At 39.9% G+C, this 25676-nt stretch overlaps 1 protein-coding gene across 2 annotated transcripts in view; it reads left to right on the top strand.

Annotated features, from left to right (window-relative positions):
- PRRX1 (paired related homeobox 1) overlaps positions 1–25676 on the top strand; it is a 79184-nt gene that overhangs the window by 48819 nt on the left and 4689 nt on the right. Inside the window, exons 2-4 of one of the 2 annotated variants that reach the window (XM_006060371.3) lie at positions 12114–12289; positions 17359–17540; positions 21288–21359. In XM_006060371.3, coding sequence (XP_006060433.1) covers positions 12114–12289; positions 17359–17540; positions 21288–21342 — 413 coding nt within the window. In that variant the 3' untranslated portion in view covers positions 21343–21359. The remainder of the gene's footprint in view (positions 1–12113; positions 12290–17358; positions 17541–21287; positions 21360–25676) is intronic. The other variant, XM_006060370.4, reaches the window with a different exon arrangement.

Below are 25676 nucleotides of genomic sequence, written 5' to 3'. Positions count from 1 at the left end.
CCCTTCTCTTAAACATTGTTTAAAAATATCAATCTTATCATGTTGACCATTTTGGCAAATTTTAGTCTTTATTCAATTTAGTTCTATTTAGTTCAATAGAGGACAGAATTGGTAGAGACCTAACAGAAGCAGAAGATATTAAGAAGAGGTGGCAAGAATACACAGAAGAACTGTACAGAAATGATCTTCATGACCCAAATAATCATGATGGTGTGATCACTCACCTAGAGCCAGACATCCTGGAATGTGAAGTCAAGTGGGCCTTAGGAAGCATCACTACAAATAAAGCTAGTGGAGGTGATGGAATTCCAGTTGAGCTATTTAAAATCCTGAAAGATGATGCTGTGAAAGTGCTGCACTCAATATGCCAGCAAATTTGGAAAACTCAGCAATGGCCACAGGACTGGAAAAGGTCAGTGTTCATTCCAATCCCAAAGAAAGGCAATGCCAAAGAATGCTCAAACTACCGCACAATTGCACTCATCTCACACGCTGGCAAAGTAATGCTCAAGATTCTTCAAGCCAGACTTCAGCAATACATGAACTGTGAACTTCCAGATGTTCAAACTGGTTTTAGAAAAGGCAGAGGAATCAGAAATCAAATTGCCAACATCCAGTGGATCATCAAAAAGCAAGAGAGTTCCAGAAAGACATCTATTTCTGCTTTATTGACTATGCCAAAGCCTTTGACTGTGTGGATCACAATAAACTGTGGACAATCCTGAAAGAGATGGGAATACCAGACCACCTGACCTGCCTCTTGAGAAACCTGTATGCAGGTCAGGAAGCAACAGTTAGAACTGGACATGGAACAACAGACTGGTTCCAAATAGGAAAAGGAGTACAGTCAAAGCTGTATATTGTCACCCTGCTTATTTAACTTATACGCAGAGTACATCGTGAGAAACGCTGGGCTGGAGGAAGCACAAGCTGGAATCAAGATTGCTGGGAGAAATATTAATAACCTCAGATATGCAGATGACACCACCCTTATGGCAGAAAGTGAAGAAGAACTAAAGAGTCTCTTGATGAAAGTGAAAGTGGAGAGTGAAAAAGTTGGCTTAAAGCCCAACATTCAGAAAACTAAGATCATGGCATCTGGTCCCATCACTTCATGGGAAATAGATGGGGAAACAGTGGAAACAGTATCAGACTTTATTTTTCTGGGCTCCAAGATCACTGCAGATGGTGACTGCAGCCATGAAATTAAAAGATGCTTACTCCTTGGAAGGTAAGTTATGACCAAGACTGATATGACTAGGTAGCATATTCAAAAGCAGAGACATTACTTTGCCAACAAAGGTCCATCTAGTCAAGGCTATGGTTTTTCCAGTGGTCACGTATGGATCTGAGAGTTGGACTATAAAGAAAGCTCAGCGCCGAAGAATTGATGCTTTTGAACTGTGGTGTTGGAGAAGACTCTTGAGAGTCCCTTGGACTGCAAGGAGATCCAACCAGCCCATCCTAAAGGAGATTAGTCCTGGGTGTTCATTGGAAGGACTGATGTTGAAGCTGAAACTCCAATACTTTGGCCACCTGATGCAAAGAGGTGACTCCTTTGAAAAGACCCTGATGCTGGGAAAGATTGAGGGCAGGAGGAGAAGGGAACGACAGAGGATGAGAAGGTTGGATGGCATCACCGACTCAATGGACATGGGTTGGGTGGACTCCGGGAGTTGGTGATGGACAGGGAGGCCTGGCGTGCTGTGGTTCATGGGGTTGCAAAGAGTAGGACACGACTGAGCGACTGAACTGAACTGAACTGAACTGAACTGAATTAGTTTGATTTCAGAGACCAGAGTAATACCTGAGAAGGGCTTTAATTTCCTCTTTAGTCGGCTTCACTTACTGTAGACAGTGTTACGGAATTATCCTTGGCTCCATCTTTATTGTGAGGAAAAACTAATTCTCTGTTCTCAGTGGCTTTCTCTGCTCTAGGCATCTGTCCTTTTAACTTGAGATGAAAAACATAAGGAAATAGAAGTCATGCTTCTATTCTTAAGTGTTCAAATGCCTCATAATTGTCTTTTGTTTTATCCAAATAAAAGAGTCTTGTTCTACCAGTACTGTCCTTTCAAGAGCTGAGCTGACTTCCTAATTATGTATATCTCCTTCATTGCTACCTGCCTCTAGCTTTATATATTTTTAAAGAAACCTATTTTTTTTTACCATATTTTCCTTCAGTACATTAAAAATTTTTACCCCCCAAAAATGAATCATTAAAAAAAAAAAATGACTCATGGCAGTTGCCTCCCATGAAGACACCAGTTTCTACAGCTAATGTCAAGATTGATGTTGTGTCTTATACAAAATGACAACAAGCCTTACTACAAAGGAAAAATGCTACCCAAAGAAGGCAGTGGCTTATGACTCCTCTGGAGCTTTGTTTGTAATACTACTCAAATGCCCCATGCTTCCAAGGGGACCACACACCTGGAATATAGCAATTTTAGAAAGCTTTTAAAATCTCAGTCAGAACTCACTCCTTTCCCAGAACTTTGCTTTCCTTGGTTTCTTTGTATCCCTTTGGAATTCATCAAGGCCCTCAGACATTCAGAAAAAAAAAAGTCACTGAATAAATATTGAGTAATATGACCCAACTTTTGTGTTTTTAGACATGTGGCAACCAAATTAGTCAACCCAAGGCAAACAGCCTGAGGAATCATTGAATTTTCATAGCCTGGGTTTAGCTCTTGGCTGTCTTCCTTTTTCCTGTCTGTTTCTCTCTTTTTTTTTTTTTTACTCATTTTCAGTGAGATGGCTTGTTAAACGAGTAGGTTGCTTACCTGTCTTTGAGTGTTGGAATCTGCCTGCTTTCTGAATGTTTCTTTTCAAAATTTGTATTGAGAAAGGAAAATTGCCTTGTTAGAGAGCCAGGAAATTGATTAGCAGTAAGCAAAGAGATCCAAATGGGGCTTTCGGGACAAACTTCAATGCATGATTTCCTTGTACAATTTTGAGTCGATGGTCATGTTTCAGTTCTTTTTAATTTACGAAGTTTTTACTCATTTTTCAGGCTCCCTAGATCTCAACAATGCTCCCCCATCAAACCTAACTAAGCCATAGCAACATATTTGAATGTTTTTCTCACCATCTCCCCCATTAGGCTGTGATAGAGCTCTTACTGAGCGCTTAGATACCAGCAAGCAGTGAATATAAGAAAAAAACAGGAGAAAAAAGAAAGAACAGCAGTGATTTTGACTAGTCCCTCTCCAAGGAAAAATCACAGCAGCCGTGGTTGCTGTAAAATCCACCACTTACAAATTGACTGCTATGTGTCAGTCTGTCTGCCTGCTCTGTGTTTGTTGAATTTTCAAATGACCCTAGGAAGTACATAGTCCTTCTTCCATTTTATTGTTTTGAAAATTGAGGCTCAGAGAAGTAAAGTGTCTTACCCAAGTCCACACAGCTGATAAAGTAGCAGGGCCTATTGGAGAACACAAGTCATTCTGATTGCCAAGCCAGTGACCTCGCTTCTCTACTCCGCTGTACTCTCCCGATTATAGTGTAGTTGCTTCTCATTAAAACACTCTCATTTCCCACTTTTCTTGACATCCAGAAGTGAATTGAGAAGTGATTCATCCATAGAGAAATTGGGAGTAGTTTACATATCTGAAGCCAGAATTTTATGTCTTTATCAAAGAGAAGGTACTGAGTTAGCCAAAAAGTTCATGCTTTCTCTAACATCAGCTGGGAAAATCTGAACGAACTTTTTGGCCAAGCCAATATTATTGTGTACTCCTAAGATAATAGTTCTAATATATGAATAATTTATATCTGATTACTACTTTGTATTCACTGAGTCCATTCTAAAGGAGATCAGTCCTGGGTGTTCTTTGGAAGGAATGGTGCTAAAGCTGAAACTCCAGTACTTTGGCCACCTGATGCGAAGAGTTGACTCATTGGAAAAGTCTCTGATGTTGGGAGGGATTGGGAGCAGAAGGAAAAGGGGACGACAGAGGATGAGATGGCTGGATGGCATCACCGACTCGATGGACATAGGTTTGGGTGAACTCCGGGAGTTGGTGATGGACAGGGAGGCCTGGCATGCTGCAATTCATGGGGTCGTAGCTGAGCAACTGAACTGAGCAACTGAACTGAACTGAACTGAACATTGGAAAGAGCTTCAATTAAATACATAAACTTTGTACTCTGAAATTACAGTCTAAAATAGACCCAGAGTAACATGGAAAATGACAGCATGGGGGAAATTATCAACATAGTCCCAGTGGGGCCACATGGGAAGGCTTGCTTTTTACCAGATATCCTCAAGATTCTGGTCAGGAGTCCTTTCAGAAAAATGTCTTAAGACAGTTAAAGTAGATAAGGTTGTGGATTGTGTTGGCATTTTTGACTCTATGGAAATGGATTTCCTACAGAGGTAAAAGCAAATATATAAGATGAAGTGAAGAGCAGTACACACTATTATGATGCCTCATATTTGCCAGTGTTTTCTATTTCAGATGAGACTTGGCTATACTCAGCTTTCAACTTTTACCTGAATCTGCATGAAATCACTATAGCTTTACACAGAGTCACTGATCCATATTTTGGGTGAAACCCGTTCAAAATAATGTTGTTTCACACATTTCTAAAACATTTTCTTTTGCAAAGAACATATACTATCCAAATATTCAAGGTGTTTTAATCCTACAATCTAAGGTTTATGACTCATACTTGACTAAAAGTAAACCACTTGTATACCAAGTTGACCATAAAGGAAAAAATATACTCGTCAACGATCATCAAACAAAGTTCAGGTTCTGGCAGCCGAGATGTGATAATTCACCATAAGATGAATCACAGCTGTACAGTTGAACATTTGTGTTGCCTGAAACCTGGTCACTCTCTTTTTTAAAAAACTTTTTATCTTGTATTGGGGTTTTGTTGTTGTTCAGTAGCCAAGTCGTGCCCGACTCTTCGTGATCCCATGGACCGCACCATGTCAGGCCTCCCTGTCCCCCACCATCTCCTGGAGTTTGCCCAAGTTAATTCCATTGCATTGGTGATGCCATCCAACCATCTCCTCCTCTGTCTCTCTCTTCTCTTTTTGTCTTCAGTGGGGCTTCCCTGGTAGCTCAGACGGCATTGAGTTAGAGCTGACTAATAACATCGTGATAGTTTCAGGTGAACAGCAAAGGGACTTGGCCATACATATACATGTATCTATTCTTCCCCAAACTCGTGTCCCATCCAGGCTGCCACCTACCATTTGCAGTGTTGTTTCATTCCACTCCATTGGAGTGGAGTTCCTCGTGCTAAAAATCCTGGTCCCTGTTGAAAGTTGCTGGCATTGAGTGGTGGAGGATCCTGCATATGCTGCTGAGATCTGGATGTGCTACTGAGATCTGGATGTGCTTCTGAACTTGGCTTTGGTCACTGGGATGTGCTAAACTCAGTCTACAGTCATCCCAGTGAAGGACCTATGTGCCGTTTATCGGAGCACTTATTAAAAGGATGCTGTCCTAATTAGAATTGGAGCTTAGTGTAACCAAAGAAACGCAAATGAATGCCACAACTGTATCTCACTGCTTTTCATAAGCCTTGCAATAAAAGCTAAACAGTTTTTAGTGGCTTTTACAATTATACTTCCCTTCAATTTTCCAAAGGTTACAGGGCCTGAACCACACAAATCCCATTAAAGTAAGTAGTTGTTGTGCAATATGAGTTCCTTTGAAAACATTCTTCAATGCCCATAAAATGATCAGCGGGCTCCTCTGTAGATCTGCTTGCTTGCCATGTTTTCAACCAAAAGACAGATGACAGGCTTTGATGTGGTGGTTGGTTTCTGCTACTGAAGCTGGCATTTTATCTTCTTGCATCAGATTTCTTCTCAAATGGATGTGACTCAGGCATACGAAACACATTTTTTTTCTTCAGATTTTATCCCTAAAATATGTTTTTGCTGTACCTTTAAATTACATTTGGCTGACCGATTTGGAATCTCAACTCTCCCACAAGATACAGAGTGGGAGAGGGTCAGGGTCTTTGGGAGTTAACTGGAGCCCAAGTGGGGAGTACAAAGCCTTAGTGAGGAGGGATCACTGTCTGCTGTCCGGTCCTCAGGCTTGAGGCTGGCACTCCTCCCTGTCTTCTCCACCCTCCCTTCAGTGTAACTTCAGCAGTCCCAAGTCAAGTTCAGAGTGGATTTCAAGCTAGAGTCAAGAACAGAGCTATTGTTCTCTTTAACTTCTCTGTGAAAGCCTGAGGTGTCTCCTCCCTAGAATTTAGAGCTTTCTTTTCTAAAAAGGAGCTTGATAAGTATTCTAACATCCTATTCCATTGGAAACTCCATTCTCTTTAAGACTCTTCCTCCTGTTTGTTTCAATTATTCATTATCTTAGATCTGCTTATCTTGTAGGAAATAAAAATGAAGGACTAGCTCCTTCATTTAGGGAAGAGTCAGAAGCTCTCTCCCCTCTCTAAATCTGATGATGAAGCTATTTAAAAAAGAAACATGGTAAAAGAATGTTTTCTTCCTCCACAGGTAAATAATTTTACCAGGGACAAAAAGATAATGTTAACCTAATTATTTGCTATATGCTATGAAAAAGAATTCAAACATGATTCATCCTCTTAAACTTTAGGTAAATCACCAGGGTGGGTCCTGGTGGCTCCGATAGTAAAGAATCTGCCTGCAATGCAGGAGACCCAGGTTTGATCCCTGGGTTGGGAAGATCCCCTGGAGAAGGGAATGGCAGCCCACTCCAGTATTCTTGTCTGGAGAATTCCATGGACAGAGGAACCTGGCAGACTACATAGGGTCCATGGGGTCACAAAGAGTCAGACATGACTGAGTGACAAACACACCCACAAATCACCAAGGTTCTAATTTTCTGAAATTACTTCTGTACCACAACACTCTTTCAAATTTTATTGTCACTTAATTTATCAAAAGACCTTATGTCTTTTTTATAGAAATACCTGAGTGCATTGAGGTGATAAAACATTTGCATAGAAAGAAATGAATCATACTTTTTAAAAAATATTTGATTATACACTAAAATACGTATAGGAATTTAGATATGAAGGAATCAATATGGATTGGAGGTATCAGCAAATTTTATAGAGAAAGTAGAATTAAAGTGTGTCATAGGAAACAGATTTTGCACTGTGTCCTAAAAGGAAAGAAAGAGAAATGCTAATATGAATGTGGGGAGAAGATAGAAGATGAGGGTTTACTACTGCGTGAAAGTAACCCTGCACATGCTTAACCGGTGAAGCAAGGACTTACAGAGGCCTTTGAAATGGAAATCCAAGAACATCTCGATCAAAGTAGCTGTCCTACATGAGAATTGTTGCATTTTTTTTAATGGCTTTTCTGGCAGAAGTAACATGTAGAACACATGGACCCCCTTCCTGAGACCCTCTTTATATAACTAGTATGGATAAACCTTTTTACTCATACAGAGTTTTCCCGGGGTAGTGTTTTTTTACTTATATCTCTGACTTAATTGTCTCACTCCTGCGTGGGGCATCTATTGTCATTTGCACTTAAAAAGTAAGGTGGAAATAGAAGTCCTGGCTTCCACACTACTATATATAGAATGGATAACCTACAAGGACCCACTGCACAGCACAGAAAATGATACTCATATTTCATAATAACCTATAAGGGAAAAGAATCTGAACAATTATGTATATATTCTTTTGTACATATTGTACATATACTATATATATTGCATATATAAGATACTATGTAATATATAAAATAGTATATATCACACATATACAATATTGTATATTATATATAGAAAATATTATATAAAATACATACTATATATAAAATAATATATATATAGAAAATTCATATATATATGGCTATATATGGATGTATATATGGATATATATATCTGAATCACTTTGTGGTATACCTGAAAATAACACAACATTGTAAATCAACTATACTTAAATAAAAAAAAAAAAAAGAAGAAGAAGTCCTGGCTTCTAGCTCTGGCCCAGTTTCAGCTTGTATTGTGATTTGAGGCAAATCACTTCATTCTTCTAGGCCTCATTGACCTCATCTATAAAATAAGAGGGTTGAATTACATAATTTCTCTGGTTTTATGTGGTGCCAATATTTTATGACTCATGAATCAAGTGAAAATTCACCTGTTAATAAGACAAACAGGTGATCTTATTTATTTATTTTTTTTTGGCTTGTTTTTGTTGGAAAGCATGAGAATAACTACGTTCTTGAAATTTACATAATCATAACATAATCTTCCATAAAATCTGTAAATACCTTGGATTTGAAACATAATTTTGATAAATATGTATCCATGTACCCTGGTGGCCCAGTGGTAAAGAATCTGTCAATGCAGAAGACACAAGTTTGATCCCAGGGTCAGGAAGATCCCCTGGGAAAGGAAATGGTAACCCATTCCAGCATTCTTGCCTGTGAAAACCTATGGACAGAGGAGCCTCATGGGCTATAGTCTGTGGGGTCATGACAGAGTCAGACGCCACTGAGCGACTCAACAACCACCACCACCCTGTGGTTATTCTGCACTTTGGTGAATCCTACCTGTTCCAGAATTCCAAGTGTGTGAAGTCTCTCAGTCATGTCTGATTCATGGACTGTAGCTTGCCAAGTTCCTCTGTCCATGGGATTTTCCAGGCAAGATTACTGGAGTGGGTTACCATTTCCTTCTCCAGGGGATCTTCCCAATCCAGGGATCGAACCGTAGTCTCCCACACTGCAGGCAGACTCTTTACCATATGAGCCACCAGGGAAGCCCCTTCCAGAATTCCAAAGAATTAGCCATTTCCTGATGTCCAGTTGGCTGTCAGTATCCTTGAACAGCATCCTTCTAAACTGACCTTTTATAGTAGCTGTTTTTACCAGAAATATAATATTCCAGCAATAATAAAAATACACTAGTTTCTCTCCCCTATATTCAACCAGAGTTTATATTCTAAGTCTTTATCGCAGGTGTTTCAAATGTCTCACATTTGTAAATGTGCTCTATTTTGTCCACATTTCCTTTCATGCTGCTGATGAGACTGCACGGGATCCTGTTCTGTATTCCTGGGGGAAAACAGGGAGCTCGTAGTTCGTGATTAGTGAGCAAAGACAGACAAGCCCAGGGCTGCCGCTTGAGTGGTGTCTGCTGGCCCCTCACTGTCTCTTCCTATTATATTACACTTGTGCTCTGAAGGATGTTTACCAGAGCCACACTCCGTGAACCCCTGTCATTCGTGTGTCTTTTCTCACCTTCAACATGATCTGGACTGGTGTTTTCATTTGTTAAAAACAACAAGGACATTCACTGGGAAACTTCTGCTGGAATCTTTTCAGGTCATCATAGCTATTTATTCTCTGTCATAAACTATAATTCTCCATTTCCCTTACCCCCACGTCAGGGGAGTTGGTGGTTTATGGTGGACAGTCAGTGGAATTTGAATGAACAGTGGAAGATTTCAAAGAACTACTGAGAGATTCTGTAGCAGGTTGTAGCACTAAGAACAAAACATAAAACCTTCTTGTTCTCCATTGCAGTTTGGCAGTACAAGAAGAAATGGGCTTCCCAAACAGCATAAAGGATTTAGAATTTGTGGTTATACCTGTGAAAACAGTTCCTCTGAGGAAAGAAAGCAAATCATGGGATTGGATTAATAAGGAATTTCCTTTACATGATTAAAATGGCCCAGGGTCTGACTCATTGGTCTCAGTCTGGGGTTGGTATGGAAGTTAGAGATTTTTTCGGACTTCTGTTTAACAGGAACATGAAACGCAGGTGTGGTGCTGTCAAAAAGGCATGAATGACTGAGAGAGAGAGAAACCTGAAGCACAAGACATGTAGAACTGTAAACAAAAAGATTTGGAAAGAGAATGGGAGCAACAGGAATGCCTCCATATATTCAAACATGAAGGAGAATACAAATGCAAGGCAACAACTGAAAGATGTATGATCCTAGGTGTTTGAATTGTAGTGTTGACATTGTTGTAAAGTAATTTTTCTAATAGCTAAATGGTGGTAAAATCAAGGGTGTTGTTGAAATATTCCAGGCTTTGATTGTTGTTGCTTTTGTTGTTCAGTCACTCCCAGAAATCATGATAATCAAATTGGCTTCATTCTCAAGATGCCACTGATCTGACCTTCTTTCTTATTGAGAGTGTCACAGAAGTGCCTTCAAAGCAGGGCTCCTGGTTGAGGCACCACAATGGAAAGAACCAGAGAGGTGGTCAATTCTGAAGACAACCATAAAGATGAAAGAATGAATGTCAGCAGCTTCTTAGACACTGAATGGGGGAACGGGGTTGAGATCATATGGTTTTTTTCCTACAGAAACAGTTTCCTCTAGACAGGGAAAGTTTCACATTTTCCCTGGACACGAATTCAGCAAGTACTTACTGTATACGGGTGCTTTACCTCTCAGGAGGGAACGCGGTCTCTGTTCTGAGCTCCAAGGGCATCACTGGTGAAGCAGCACTCGTGGAGAAGGTGGTCTCTCAGCAGAAGTCTTGGAGGCCTCAGGTAGGCACTGAGAGATCTGGGCTGGGAGCTCCTAGATTTAAGCTGTACTCTGAATCCCCACCCAACTCTGGAACATGCCCCCAGTCTACAGTAATAATACTATAGCTCAGGTGTGGATCATTCCTCCTGGAACATCAGGATTCACGCTAGTATTTTTCTTGAGTGTTTTGTGTTTTCATAGTTACAGAGGGTCAGGAGACTTCTGTTGTTGTTCAGTGGCTCAGTCATGTCTGAGTCTTTGTGACCCTGTGGATTCTAGCCCTCCAGGCTCCTCTGTCCATGGAATTTTCCAGGCAGGAATACTGGAGTGGGTTGCCATTTCCTTCTCCAGGAGGTCTTCCCAACCCAGGGATCTAACCCATGCAGATGGGTTCTTTATCACTGTGCCACCTGGGAAGCCCTAAGGAGAATTTACATGTTGAAAAAAAGTGACTTGAGAGCTACTTCCATTGAATGTGGAACAAGTGGCCATGCTCTCTTCCCCTCCATCCTCACTTTCACTCCTTGTATTTTCCTTCGAGATGAGTGGGAAAAGTGATTGGAAGTGTGAGTTTGGTTTATCAGGCCGAGCATATGACTTGGGCCTGAGCAACTCGAGCTGTAAATCTCTGAGTTACTGCAGGGGCTCTGTGGTGCCTTGGGTATGAGGGTGAGGGCTAAGATAGTGATGTTAGCACAGCTGGTATCCTGCTCAGCTCCACAAGTCCATCGCTCCTGCTGGACCGAGGGAGGGCAGCAGGACAGGAGCACACTACTCTCTCACAGCCCTGGGCTGGCTGGACCAATTGGCCATGGTGCCTTTGAGGGAACTCTGAGAAAATCAAGGAGGAATCTTGATGGCTAAAAACTTGAGGACATGATTCTCCAAAGGTTCCTAAGACTTCAAAGCCCTAGAACTCAAATTTGGGGTGAAACTGGTTCAGAGGTCTTTCAGGACTATTCTTGAGTTCTTAGTGAGTTTGAGGTCAGCGTCAGCTGGGGTGGGTAGGTGTTGTAGCACTAGCCCTGATCTAAGCTGATGCCCTTGACACCTAACTCAGCAACAGCATGGAGCCTTGAACAAACACAGTGAGGGATTATTTGCTTTTCCCAGGAAGATGCATGGGAAAAACAGAAATCCTTCTTATCTGCTTGAATATGGCTTTTCCTTTATAACTGCATTTGTGTTGATGTGGGTTTGTTGAGGTGACATAACCAGGGAATTATTCGGCTCCTCGTTATGAAACTGTGTGAATGAACATAGCATTACCTAAGACAAATGAAGTCCAAAGCAATCTCTTCTTTCCCCATCTCTAGAGATGTACAGAGAATATAGAGAGGAGTGAAATATTTCTTTAGCCCTCTTTGACAAAACAGGCTTCAAGGAGCATATGAAAAGATCTCTCTAACAGCTCAGGTCTGGTTGAAGATTTAGAAGCAACAAACAAACATCATAACTGCTGTGGGTTCTTGGCGTATGAACTTGAAGGCACCAAAACCTGTATTTGCACCCAGAAAGTGGCATTTGGCCCTAGCACTTTGATGAGCATGGGAGCCAAGGAAAGAGTTTCACTGTGGATATACAGTGAAGAGGTATAAACCAGACCTCTGACATGACTTTAGCTCCTTTATCATCAATTTCTTGTATTCCAGATGATCAACTGAACTCAGAGGAAAAGAAGAAGAGAAAGCAGCGGAGGAACAGGACAACCTTCAACAGCAGTCAGCTGCAGGCTTTGGAGCGTGTCTTTGAGCGGACACACTACCCAGATGCGTTTGTGCGAGAAGACCTCGCCCGCCGGGTGAACCTCACTGAGGCCAGAGTGCAGGTAACCAGAGTACTCCCAGCCTCAAGGGCACATCTCTGAAGACTGTTGAAAAACACCACTTGTAGATTTCAGACCAGAGCTGATAATAAGAAGGATTATAAATGGGCGGCACGAGGACAGAATCAGTTTCTGATTGTGTTTCTTTTGGCAGAAGCATATTTTAAAAAATCAAAGTGAAGGCTTTTCAGTAGGGCAGAATATGCCTTGCTAGCGGTCTCACTCCTCTCATTGTTTCCCACCCTTCCACATTCATGTTATAAACGTTGTCCATCAGCGCATTTAACTCTGCACCTTCCCCACCACCTTGCCCCAGCTTTCAACTTGAGCAGTCAGGTGGTCAAAGGGATGAATTCTCTGTCCCCCACCTCAGTTTTCCTCCCTAAACTTTGGGAATGTCCAAATCTCCAAGAAACATATTTATAGTGATGGACATGGATGGCAGTGGGGAATGAACACATCAAAGATCTTGAATTTAGAAACTGCATTAAGAGCACATTTAAGTAGGTGATTTTGTGTTTCTGTGAAGTGAAGATGGGTAAGTGTATGTAAAACAAGGTGAAGAGAGAATAGTAATTCTTTTAAATATTAATGCCATGACTCATCAACTACAAGCCAGGCATCTAGAAATAATACAATCTGTGATTAGGAATAATAACGATGATAATAATAACTAATACGAGTTGAGCCCTTATATGCCAAACAGTGTCCTTAGTTACATAACTAATCTGTCTAATCCTCACCCCAATTCAGTGAGGTGGATAATATTATTCATCTGACATACAGAAACTGAGACTCAGAAGTTAAAGGCTTGTGTATAACGTGACACAGCTAGGAAGGGGCTGAACTAGAATTTGAAGACACATATGCAGATCTAGAGTTCATGTTTTTAAGCATTACAGTAGGTTTTAAATAAATATATAAATACAACTCCTCTGGCTACATGCTTTTTCAAGCAGTGTTTTGCTATCTCTGCTCAGAGTCCAGATTTGATTATCTTCCATATTGCTAGAGGTAGGCTTGTCTTCCCTAATAAATTATTGTTCGTAAATCTGTGTTCAGTCTGAGATTGAAGAATTTCTTCTTGAAAAATACTTTTTTTAAAATGTATTTACTTTTGGTTCTGCTGCATCTTCATTGCTGTGTGGGCTTTTCTCTAGTTGCAGAGAGCGGGGGCCTACTCTTCATAGCAGTGCATGGGTTTTTCATTGTGGTGGCTTTTCTTGTTGGGGACCATGGGCTCTAGAGCACAGACTCAATAGTTGTGGTGCACAGGCTTAGTTGCTCTGTAGCATGTAGGATCTTCCTGGACCACAGATCAAACCCCCTGTCTCCTACTTTGGTAGGTGGAATCTTCATCCCTGAACCACTGGGGTAGGCCCTGGGCTTGAAGGATTTCTTTCTGCAAATGATAACTCTCTTGATGGGGGACTTGGGCTAGGGTGTGGACGGGTGTGGAGGCTAGGAACTGTATGCAGAACCCTATACTGTGAGAGATATTTGTTGAGTTGAGGGAGAGGGTCTGAGAGGTTGCCTCAGCCTGAAGACAGTGTGCAGGCATTGTCCTTGTGAAATGGGGATTTCACCTAGAAGTCCTCCCCAGGAGAAAAAAAAATGTCTTTGACAAAAGGAGTAAGTTGCCTGGGCACTGTGGTACCCACAAGGATAGGTTAGGAGGAGGCAGATGTGAGGATGCTGATGTTACTATGTGGGAGTCTCTCGGGGCTCAGATGAGAGTGGTCCACAGGCACAAACTCAGTTCTGCTCTCTCCATCCTGCTGTCCAAAGCACAATTCTGAGGCCTGCCTTCCCACATCCTCTTCCCCCATGCTGCTCACCACAGATCTCCAAACATGCTCCCTGTTTCTACTTTTAAATCCTTTCTTCTTTCCTTCAAAACCCATATTTTTTTATGCCCCAGGCTTGGCCTACAGTGGCATAATAAATAATTTTAGGTCAATAACTCACAATGCCTGAAAGTACCACTTTTGCCATGGCGATTTGAATTTTAAATAAGGGAACCTGAACAGGGCAATGCTGGGAATTAACAAAAAAAGGTGTAAGATAAAATAAAATTAAAAAAAAAAAACAAAAAAGGTGTAAGACCAGTTTTGGATTAGGGAGCTAAATTGGTCCCATCACAATAAGCAAATGACTTTCTTATATGTTGAAACTGTTTTATCTTCTTCCTTTTCCATCCTACTATGTTCTAAAGTCTTTTAGAATTGTGAACATTTCCCATGTAAGCAGGACAGAATTCTCCCTTTGTGACTTTATTCTTCCTCCATGAAGACTTACCCTTTGCCAGTCTGAACCACTGCCTCTGAATCTGGTCTTCTTTATATTTATGGCCTTTATCACAATGTGACATGTATTATATTGAGTTGTACACAGGCCAACTTCCCCAGCTAGACTGTGAAGTTCTCTTGGATGGAAGCCATATCTTATCATCTTTGCAATCTCATTTTTTCCCTGTCTTTTTTTCCTCTCAAATATTTATCAAGCATCTGTTATTCTCTTGGAACTAGTTTGGGTTTGCTGGGGATAAATAATACACTGGCTCTTTCCTCAAAGATGTTCCAGACTGGGAGCAGAGAAGACAAATGTGCAGATCATACTGTTATCAGAGCATAAGATGATTCCTACACTAAAGGAATGTTCAAGAACTAGTGATAGATCAGAGGAAGGAATGGTTAAATCTGCCTGGGGAAAAAGAGAATATATGAATGTTGAGTAGTCATTCTATGCCAAGTCTCACAGCAACCTGTGAGTTGGTATTATCATCTTTACTTGATTGTGAGACAAAGGATCAGAGACATATATAACTATCCAAGCACAAATCTTTAAGTCATGGAGCCAGTATTTTTCTTTAACTCTGGTAGATTTTAAAGTCACGTTCCTTCCACTCTAACATTTCACAAAGATGATGTTCAAGTTAAATCTTAAAAAAAAAAAAAAAAAATGTGTCTTTGGCACCTGGATAAAAGGGGAGAATACTGCAGACAGAGAGAACATTCGGTGTGAATACATATAGGTGGGAAATGCATTTGGGAGTCTTAACCCAGAGTAAGATCTGAAATGATGAAGCACCAGTGCATGAGGGCCCAGTGATACAGAATGTGGCTGAATCAATGGACAATGAGCTAATTCTTGAACAGTCTTTGTTTTAGAATAAAGATAAGATATTATCTTTGCTATGTTTGATAAAACATTTTGATTTTATTCTGTGGGTGACAGAGAGTCAGTGGATGATAGAAAGCTAAAGAGAAGCACTAATATAATTATATTTTCATTTAAAATGATAACTCTAATAGGAATGTGAAGGACACCTTAGAAACAAAAGAGCTGAAACCAGAAAAGATTCTTCCTCTACTGATTTGCGCCTGGCCTTCCATGGGACACCAATCATGTGGTACTCTATGTGAATGTTGCCAGCTAGCGCTGTGAAATTGTCCTACTCTGCACCATAGGATTTCTTTCTCCCACACCTTGTCATGCCTTTCCAGAACTGTACCTGAAATTCTTGCATTGCTGTCTTTCAAATTTACATGTCTATCTTCTTTTAGTAGACTGTGAGCTGCTTATGAGCAGAGAGTAAGTCTCGTCTCTCCATCCCAGTATTTAGGCCAGGAACCAGAATGCAGTCTCCACAAAGACTTTGTGAACGAGTAAATGAAGAAATAAAATTCCACAGCAGTACAGAAGAGTTGTAAGATCATGAGTCAGATGTCCTTGAGCTCAAAAACTCAGCCATTTTTTACTTCTGTGAACTTCAACAGAGTCCATCTCATTGAGATGGTTTTCCCAACTCTGAAATAGAAATAATAACACCTAATTGTGGAATTGTCATAACTATGAAAAATGTAGGTAACATGTTTGTATAAATTCTTAGCCCTAGTAGCACTTCGGAGAAGGCAATGGCACCCCACTCCAGTACTCTTGCCTGGAAAATCCCATGGATGGAGGAGCCTGGTGGGCTGCAGTCCATGGGGTCGCTAAGAGTCTGGCACGACAGAGCGACTTCTCTCTCACTTTTCACTTTCATGCATTGGAGAAGGAAATGGCAACCCACTCCAGTGTTCTTGCCTGGAGAATCCCAGGGACGGGGGAGCCTGGTGGGCTGCCGTCTATGAGGTCGCACAGAGTCAGACATGACTGAAGCGACTTAGCAGCAGCAGCAGCAGTAGCACTTAATAAATGGTAGAGTTTTTATTAGCTGTCCTCAATGATATCAGTGCTGCCCATTTCCTTGGAAGCCTGCAATTAAATATACTCCAACCAGCTTCCAACTTTCAGTATCTGAATTTCTGTTTCACAAGTTTCTTTCTAGAACTTCAGGAGACATGCCAGAAGTGTTGGAACATTAATAACCAGTGACTGACGGGAGCCAATGTATGACTCCACAACTCTTTCACCCTTCCAGTGGGAGGTGTGTGCCCTGTGTTACCCTTAGGGTCCCTCAAGGACTAAGCTCCCACGGACAGAGCTGGTTCAGTAGCACACCAGTTAGAGGCTGCTTTTCCTCTGTTACTTCCTCTCTCTTCTGTGGTTATTCCTTGCACCTCCCAGATAAACAATTTGCTTCTGAAATCCTTAACGCAGGGTCTACTTCTGGGAAGATGGGAGATTTTCTTTAAATATCCAACAAGTGTCATAAAAGCAGATGATGTTTCTGCCCTTTGAAGAACTTTGAAGAAACTTTAAAAACATCATTATACCTGTGGCAGAAGTCTGGATGAGATTTTTCTTTTTTATTATAATTCCAAAAGGAATTATAATCCACAATTTGCTGTCAAATTGGCTCGTCATGGGTTCAAATGGGTTTCCATATCTGGTGGTTTGATAATTGGAAGCACCTTTTAGTCTTTGTTCTTAATAGCCCTGGAACATGGTCCACTGGGGAAGGATTATGGCATGTTTTCAGTTGTTCTCGGAAGAATTCCATGCTTAGCCTATATCTTCCTTGGGAAGGTATTATATGGTAAAAATCAACCAGGAGTTTATTCATGGAACCTCTCCTTTGTTTTTCCTCTCCCTCCTCATGCCCTTCTCTCCTTCTGACAATCTTCCAGGTGTGGTTTCAGAACCGAAGAGCCAAATTCCGCAGGAATGAGAGAGCCATGCTGGCCAATAAAAATGCTTCCCTCCTCAAATCCTACTCAGGAGACGTGACTGCTGTGGAGCAGCCCATCGTACCTCGTCCTGCTCCAAGACCCACTGATTATCTCTCCTGGGGGACGGCCTCTCCGTACAGGTGAATGACTGGCTCACTCTCCCTTGCTTCACCTCCACACATTTCTCAGCGGTTGGTCACATTCAAAGCTGCTTGTGCAGCTGGCTGACATTTCTTACTGGGTTAACCTCTTCAGAGACATTCAACTTGCTGACATCCCCAGATTTTCACAGGAGATCACTAGTTGCCCCAGGAGCAGGGTCTGGGGCAGAAGAGAGAGGGGCAGGCCAACAGCAGTCTCCTCTTGGACTCAGGAACTCTTGCAAAGGTTTCAAAGATGGGGAAGAATCTAAAAGAAAAAATCATTAAGCTATGCCCAGAGTCCCTCTTGCAATCATTCTGGAACAAAACTTTATTCCATTTCCAAATTGGATAGATCGGTTGGATTATGCTCAAGTAGGAATTTAACACATAAGGCTCTAAGTGTAGGACCAAAGGCAAACTTCACAATAAAACTGATGTGGAATGAAAAGAAGTAAGGAAGGGGAAACAGAAGGAGAGAGACAGAGAGAGAAGGGAAAAAACCCAAGATCATTCAGATCACTCTAATGGCCATAGTTCTTTATTAATAGGTGGGAATGTCTTATGATCCAAGATGCTTTCCTATTCTATTGCTAGTTCTTGTCAACTTATTTGAAGTTCTTTTGGGGTTAGTTTGTGTGGGTTTAAAAAATACATATATGAAAGCAGTGTATAATTTTCACTAAATTTGTATATTTAAAAGGTGAAAAATATGAAGGAAGCAAATAACATAATGTTGTTTCAATTGCTTGGAAAGCTTTTAACTTTCATTGATTATGCTGTTCAGAAAAAAACAGACAAATGCCAGAGGGAAGCTGAAACATATGTGCCTAATGCATTGTCATCAGCCTAAAGTGTCTATTTGAACCTAAGCCTGAGTGCTCTTAGAAACCAGGTCAAGGCTCTGTGTTCTCTGGCCAATTGCAGCAGAGGAAGAAGTATTTACAAACCACTTACTATGCTCCTGTTTACCTTTTTATTGTTAAAGTTAATCAAGAGTTTAAAGAGAGGTTTTAAACTAAGTATAAGAGATTATCTCCCAGTTGATGCTGAGTTCCTGATGTGAAATGCAACATTAGTGAAATGCTGATAGTTTCAAATTTGATCTCTCTAATTAAAGCAAAAACCTTACCTAAATATTCTTTCTGTTTGAAATCAATTCCTTGAAAGAAATGCCATAAATGCATTTGGAAATTTCTTTTCAATTCCCCATTTTGAAATTAGCCTGAATTGCTTTGGTCTATGCTTAGGAAATTGGAAATTACTATTGCTCTTAGACATAGTATGCTTCGCTAATTTCAAAAGATTAGTCCTATTTGTGTGTCCTTTTTAAAATTTAGACTCCTCTCCAAAAGGATTTACTGAAAAATATATTTTGCAGACCATTATAAATTCACATATTCTTTAATTTCTTAAATAAGTGAAAGATTGCTTTGGTGGTTTTTTTTTTTTTAATAAATATTGATAACTCATAGACTCATTAAATGGTTTGGGAAATGGATGTGGATCAGAGCTTGAAGTCTCTGGTTTGAATTTGGTCACAACCAGGAAGTTTAGCTCCTTTTTATTTATTCCTGGATCCTAGTAAGGAACTTTTTTTTACCAGCTGTAATAACCCAGATGGCTGTCATGTGGTCCTTACCAGTGAGAGATGGAGGGCAGTATACTGCATAGTGGGGATGAAAACCTTCATATTGGGCTAGATTACTTGGACCTCAGCAGAAGTTCAAATCCCATGCCTGCATTGTACATACTTTGTATATGGGCATCTAACTGAAATTATTAGCATGCAATTTATGTATGCCTTTTGGGGAAGTGTTATATTTTAATTTGAAAGATTGTGTAGAAATACTAGATACACTTTTAAAAAAACACTCATAATTCCACCATCTTGAGATAACTAGTGTTTATTTTTGCAATTAGAGTTCAGTATTTTATATAGTATAGACATAGTGTAAATACTATTTTGTATTCTGCTCCTTTCACTTAAAATCATATAACCTAGTTACTTCTTATTCAATTCATGGTATACTTTTATATCTTTTCTCTCTTAGACACAGAGTTTGTTAAAAAATAATTAAAAATTTCACAGAATCTGACTGTTCATATTCTGTATGAAGAATAAATTAATCTCCAGATTTAAGTAGAAAAATGATGGTTTAAACAGTAATTTAATCAACAATTATGTTTTTGACCCAGTGTTGACTGAAGTGTTTATATTTTGATTAATTTCAAAAAGTGGCAAAAAATTATCTTGTTCCTTAAAGATATTTCTGCTGTGTTTAGAGCCAAAATACTCATTATGATCTCACATTTTGAAGCTTGGTAGGAAATATAAGTGTTTTTAAGGAAATATAAAAGAAAACCAAGTGATGAAAAGCAAAGGAAATGATAAATCTTTTGTGTTATGGAAAATTAACTCACTATTTCTGTTGGTACTATTATGTCAAATTAGTTATCTCACATGTGACATTCATTAAAAAGCATTTCTCTTGGTTAATCCTTGGATACTCCTGTGTGGCAGCTTTGTCCTTGATCTGGTTCCAAAGAAGAGATTGAACACTTGCCCAAATTTAAGCCTTTGGCACGCAGAGTTAGAGCCAGGGCTCATGAATCCTGTTTCTGTCTAATGTATTAGGCCATATAACCCTACTTTCATTCACATTAAATCTTACTCTATTGAAAATAGTAAAAAGAATAAGACTGGAAAACTACGTAATCATGCCTGTTTGATTCAGGATTTGTCTCAGATGTGGGAAGCATGCCTGCCACTGAGGTCCATGTTCTGGAGTGTGTGGGCATTCCCTGGCATGAGTGAGACATGCAACCCAGGGACTGTGAGGAGACAATTTTGCCAGAGAGGACAGTTTGCTGACTTCCACAGCTCTCCCCTGGAAGAAGAGAGGAGGAAACCAAGTCTCAAAGCAGATAGCTTGCGTATGGTCAGAATTATAATATGGGAAACAGCCAACGCTTTTTTTTTTTCTGGGTGTCTTTTATATCCAGAGTGGTGGTTGTATAATTAATCATCCAAACTAGGACGCTTGTGAGAGTAAAAGGGGGTGCTATTAATAATGACACAAGGACAACAGGCTTCAGCTGGGATTGTCCCTGGCAAACTGAGACATATGGTTCACTCTATTTATAGCATGTCCTGACCTCCTTCATTACCTCGAGGATATTAGAGGTGATGATGTCAGGCAGGCAACTGAGTCGCCCAGAGTAGCAAAGTAGTCCCTAACTGGACACTACTGTCCTGGCAGGTGTCTTCTTTATCTACCCAAAGCCAGTTGAACGAAGCTTGTCTTCAGTGCGCATACTCACTGCTTTGCTCAGAACTGTTTCCTTAGGCAACTGAAAGCACACACAAGCACCAGAGTTATTAAGACTCCTTGACTTGTACAGTTTTGCCTCTTGGGCAGCAGTGATTTACAAAGTCCTGGACTTTTGACTGTTGTTTGGAATGAAGTAGTCAAGAAGCCTCTCCTCAGGGACATCCTTTTCTGTGAAAGATAGATAAAGAATGGTCTGGCTCTGCAGTACTGGTCTGGAGTGCCATTTCCAGAGGGAGGGCTGGGCTTCAAAGGAAACTAGTGACAAGTGAAAGAGAGGCCAGTGATCCTTATCCACGATTTCCCTCCCCCAACCTTTTCCTCCTCCTCCCCTCATTTGATCGTGGTCACAGTGCTGCCTGACATCTGCTGAACGCATTTGGCTCATTTCTCCCTTTCACACTTTCAAAAATAGATCCTCCTCCCTCCCAAGATGTTGTTTACACGAGGGGCTTCATAACGGATTCTAACGGAAGACACTGAAAAGGTAACTTGTCAGAGGGGGAAGAGGGTGGCTGCTGTGGGTAGGGTGTAAGTGGGAATTAAGTATGTTCAAGAAAGCGGGGCTTACAGTCCTAGAAATGAAAGTGGTGAGGTCTTCCAGTGGGAAATACTATTGGAAACCAGAACTGCAAGAAAAATATGTCCATAGAGTTCAGGGTAGCCTGATAGCCTAGAGAAGGGCTCTTCAAGGATTACTGGGCATATGAATCACCTGGGATCATGTTACAGCACAGACTCAGATTCAGTAAGTCTAGGGCAAGACCTGGGAATTGTACATCTAACATGCTCCCATGTGATGCCCAGGCTGTGGACACTTGGTACATGCTTTGAATAGTGAGGCTTTAGAGGATATAGGACAGAGGTCAGAAGAACTATGTTCTTGTCCTGGCTCTTGTTGCTCTTCAAGGCTAGTTGAGTCATGGATCTCTTATGTGCCTTGTATCTAAGATTGAGCTAGTAAGAATTTCCCTATTATATATCACACAGGGGCATTTGGAACCTATGGTTAAGCAACGTGCATTTCAAAAAGAAAAACAAAAATCACTGAGACAGCAGAAAGATGCAAGACTTCATATATAAAACAGTTTTAGAGGAAAAATGTTTACAATGGCAGATGAATCACTGAACATGCAGTGCAAACTGAAGTCTTAGTAATGAAATATGGTCCAAATGTGTCTACTTTAAGAGCTAAATGCACATTTAAAGAGATCAACTTCTGAGTTTTAAAAACAGAAGTTGGAAATGATTGCTTAAATTACAAAAGATCACTTCCCAAAGGATTTATTGGGTCTCTCTTTAAAAGTTTAAATTCCCCTAGGAAAACTCATATTGAATTTTATGAGATGGAAGCACGTAAACCTCTGTTGTTCTTGCACTGACAACAGAACAAACCCAAGAGATGATCTCCAACCTTTACACATCACAAACAGACTCACAAAAACCTCAAGCTCTATAGCCTTTGGAAAAATCTGAGAACCCTCAGGATCCCAGAAAGACACACAGACTTCTTGGGCTGACAGATCTGTCTTTGGGGTGAATTTTTCCATAGTTTGTTATCATTAGTCCAGAAGGATCAAATAGAAAACAGAGTTGAAAACTGAGTCAGGTATGATCCAGCCCCACCCTCAGCTCTCCTTAATTGTTTTGTGATTGGTGGGATCTGCATTCTGGGTGACTGGAAAACAGAAGGGGAGATGTTCGTAAGTTTCCAGGCTTCCATACCATGCATAGTACTTTCCATACTTCCTTTGGTGTTTGACAGGCATTTTAACAGATTATTCCTCAGGACAACCTCTCAAGGTAGGTTGAAATTATCAAAAATGATTTGTCCCCCAGTGAAAACAGAACTGTAACCCTGCTGGTGGTTAGCATTCTGCTGTCTATGGCTGAGCTCCATCTGTTAGGAATCTCCAAATAAGGAGATGGAAAAATTTCAAGCTTACTTAAATGTGTCAGCTCTGTGCAAGTTCCAGAGCAGATTCGCTGAATCAACAGATGGGATACAAGTATTTCTTTTTCATCTCTGATTCCTCAATGCCTTTTATTCATCAGTATGATTTCTTGGTCACGGACACAAAGAACTTTGCATTCTTAAAAACCAAATAGAAATGTTGCTTTGGCCAAATGCTATAAGCCCAGTCTTAGTACTTATCTCATGTCTCCATCCTGTTAGGGGAATAGGCAGAAGATCAACGGGCAAGATCTCTAGGTGTCAGTAAGCAAGCTCTTTGTGTTATCATGTACTTAATTAATTAATTAGTTTTAACCTCATCTTTTTAGCCCAGGAAGCTTAATCCTGTTTAGGAAGGCCATGATCTGAATGATCCCCAAAATTTGGTTGAAAACAGCTTATTAACCTCATTGGTTTCTGTCTTGTGAGAAAACATTTCAGAGTTCTCTTTATTTTCCTAACACAGAGCTTCAAAAGTTTTGATGACATGGAAAACAGGTGTTCATGAACAATCTTTCAGATTGGCAGCCACTCAAGGCTTTCTTGCATCTGTTGTTACTTTTGGAAGTGGGTCCTCCCCATCATATTTCTAAGGCCTTTTAAAAGCATGACTAAGCTGCTTTTAGATTAATTTTGTCTTTTCTGACAGTAACATGTCTGGATTGGCACTGGTATGTCAAGGGACTGGTCCCTACTTGCCTAAATGGCACTTTTAATTTAGGTTGAGAGACTAGACTCATGTCAAACTACTGGAGGAAAAACAGACTCATTTTCTTTAGTATATGCACAAAATATTGCTGAGGTCTTTGCCTATAGAGTTGTGTATTCTAAGCATTTATTTAGAGGCTGTGAATTAAGACAGTCTCTGTTTCTTCATCTTCTTATGGCTATGCAATGCTGAAATGTTAGACCAATTTTTGAAAGTTTATAACTTTTCTAAACATTTATCAAGTGAAAATCTTATCACTTATCAAGCATCTAGGATATTGCAAAACTCATTCATTAATAGCAACTTCTTTCTTTTTTATTCTGATAACCTTCTAACTTGAGAAATACCTATAAGGCATTACCATGGTCTCAAAACACAGTGGTGTCTTTATAAAAGAACCACAGTACAAGTAGACAAGAGTGCTGTTCTCAACTCTGCAAACACAGCCTGTTTAAGGAAAGGTGTCTCAGTGAAAATCTAGTCTCCCAGGTAAAATACAACTCTAATTTCACTAATTTGGGTTTGAGATGGGAAGTGAATCAGCATTCATCTCATTTGGAATATTAACATTTGGTCTGCATTAGAGACAGAGTCTCAATATTTCCAAGAAATGTGTTACCATACTAAGTCTTCAGACTAGAAAACCAGATGACACTAGTAAATTATGAAGTGTACAGCAAAATGGTTGTATAATAGACAAAATTGAAATCACAAGTAAAATACACATTTCTAGAAAACAGTAACAGCATCTTCAGCAAACTAATCCCCCACAGTTCTAATTCCCTTTGTCAACTAAGGAAAATGGACCACACCCTTGATTATCAAAAGAAAAAGAGAATCTCTATTAAATGAAACTTTCCTTGTCCAGAATCTCAAAGAATGTCTCTAGAAACTGAGTCAAATACTTAAAAGCACAGTATTCCATGTTTGCCATATTTCCAGTTTGCCATCAGAGAACTTTTTCTCTTTTTGCTCTCTCATGAAATTTTACTTCCTGTTTTCAGAAGCCATTCAATTTTATTCTCAGTATTTAACAAAAAAATAGATAACTCAAAATCCCAACTTATCTCCTATACATTTAAACTGGTAACATATATCATCTTTAGGACTTAATTCTCTCACAGAAATCTGGCTAAGAAAGGCTGATTTGGTTGATTTCATAATATACAACTTAGGTTAATTTCCTAAATCCAGTTGTCTCTTTTCTTAGATACATAGATTTTTTTGTTTCTTTGAAATCTTAGATTTCAGTATATCCTAGAAATTTCTCAAGTATGTGATTTATGGATTTGCATTTCTTTCTGATAGGGTCTTGAATGGAAGCATGTAATTCACATAGAATTTGAATGATAATATGTAAATGAATTTTGAAGATAAGTGAAACTTCTTGGTATACTGTAACAAAAGAAAAAAAACTTGTCCCATTTTAACAGGTTGTTCTGATTATTTTTTTTTTTCACTCCTAATTAAAACCTACTGAATTGAGACTGTTTTTCAGCTGTTGTCTTTTGGTAGATAGTGGTTGGAGTAATAGTCTATTCTGTAAATCTAACCTGCACCAATATTTATTCATTTTTTGGTTACCGTTAAAAGCTATTTGTGGTGGATTAAGAATATGCAGTCATCAGCCCCTGCTTTTGTTATGTCCCTTCTGATTTTTCTCATTCTAGTAAGATGCCAAAATTAATGGGAAGGACTGGTTCCTTAAAATCAAAGTCTGTTGGTAAAATACTTTTAGAAATCATTACTCACAGCAGGGTGACCGAGATCACTGATACTGAGCAGTAATCAGTTTAATCATACAGTACCTAGATATTTCTCAGTTACTTATCTATTCACTAAATACTTTCTTGAATGCCAAATATGTGCTAGATATGGTGTGAGCTCTACCTGGAGGCACAGTGGTGAACAAGGCAGATGTGGTGTCTCATCTATGGAGCTTATTGTTGAGGAATTAAAATTAAGTGCTGAAAGGAAAAGTACAGGGTGCTATAGATGAACCTAACTTTGTCTAGACAGTTAAGATCAGGTACCCAGAAAGGAGTAACAGTTTTCATTTTCAAAAATGTAAGAGTGTAGTATTATTTTGGAACCCTTCCGAGTCTTCCTCCTGCAGTAGGACACCCATATAAATACTCACA

This window comes from Bubalus bubalis, chromosome 5 (assembly GCF_019923935.1).
Source record: "Bubalus bubalis isolate 160015118507 breed Murrah chromosome 5, NDDB_SH_1, whole genome shotgun sequence".
NCBI classification, from domain to species: Eukaryota; Metazoa; Chordata; class Mammalia; order Artiodactyla; family Bovidae; genus Bubalus; species Bubalus bubalis.
This window is presented reverse-complemented; position numbering and strand designations above follow the sequence as displayed.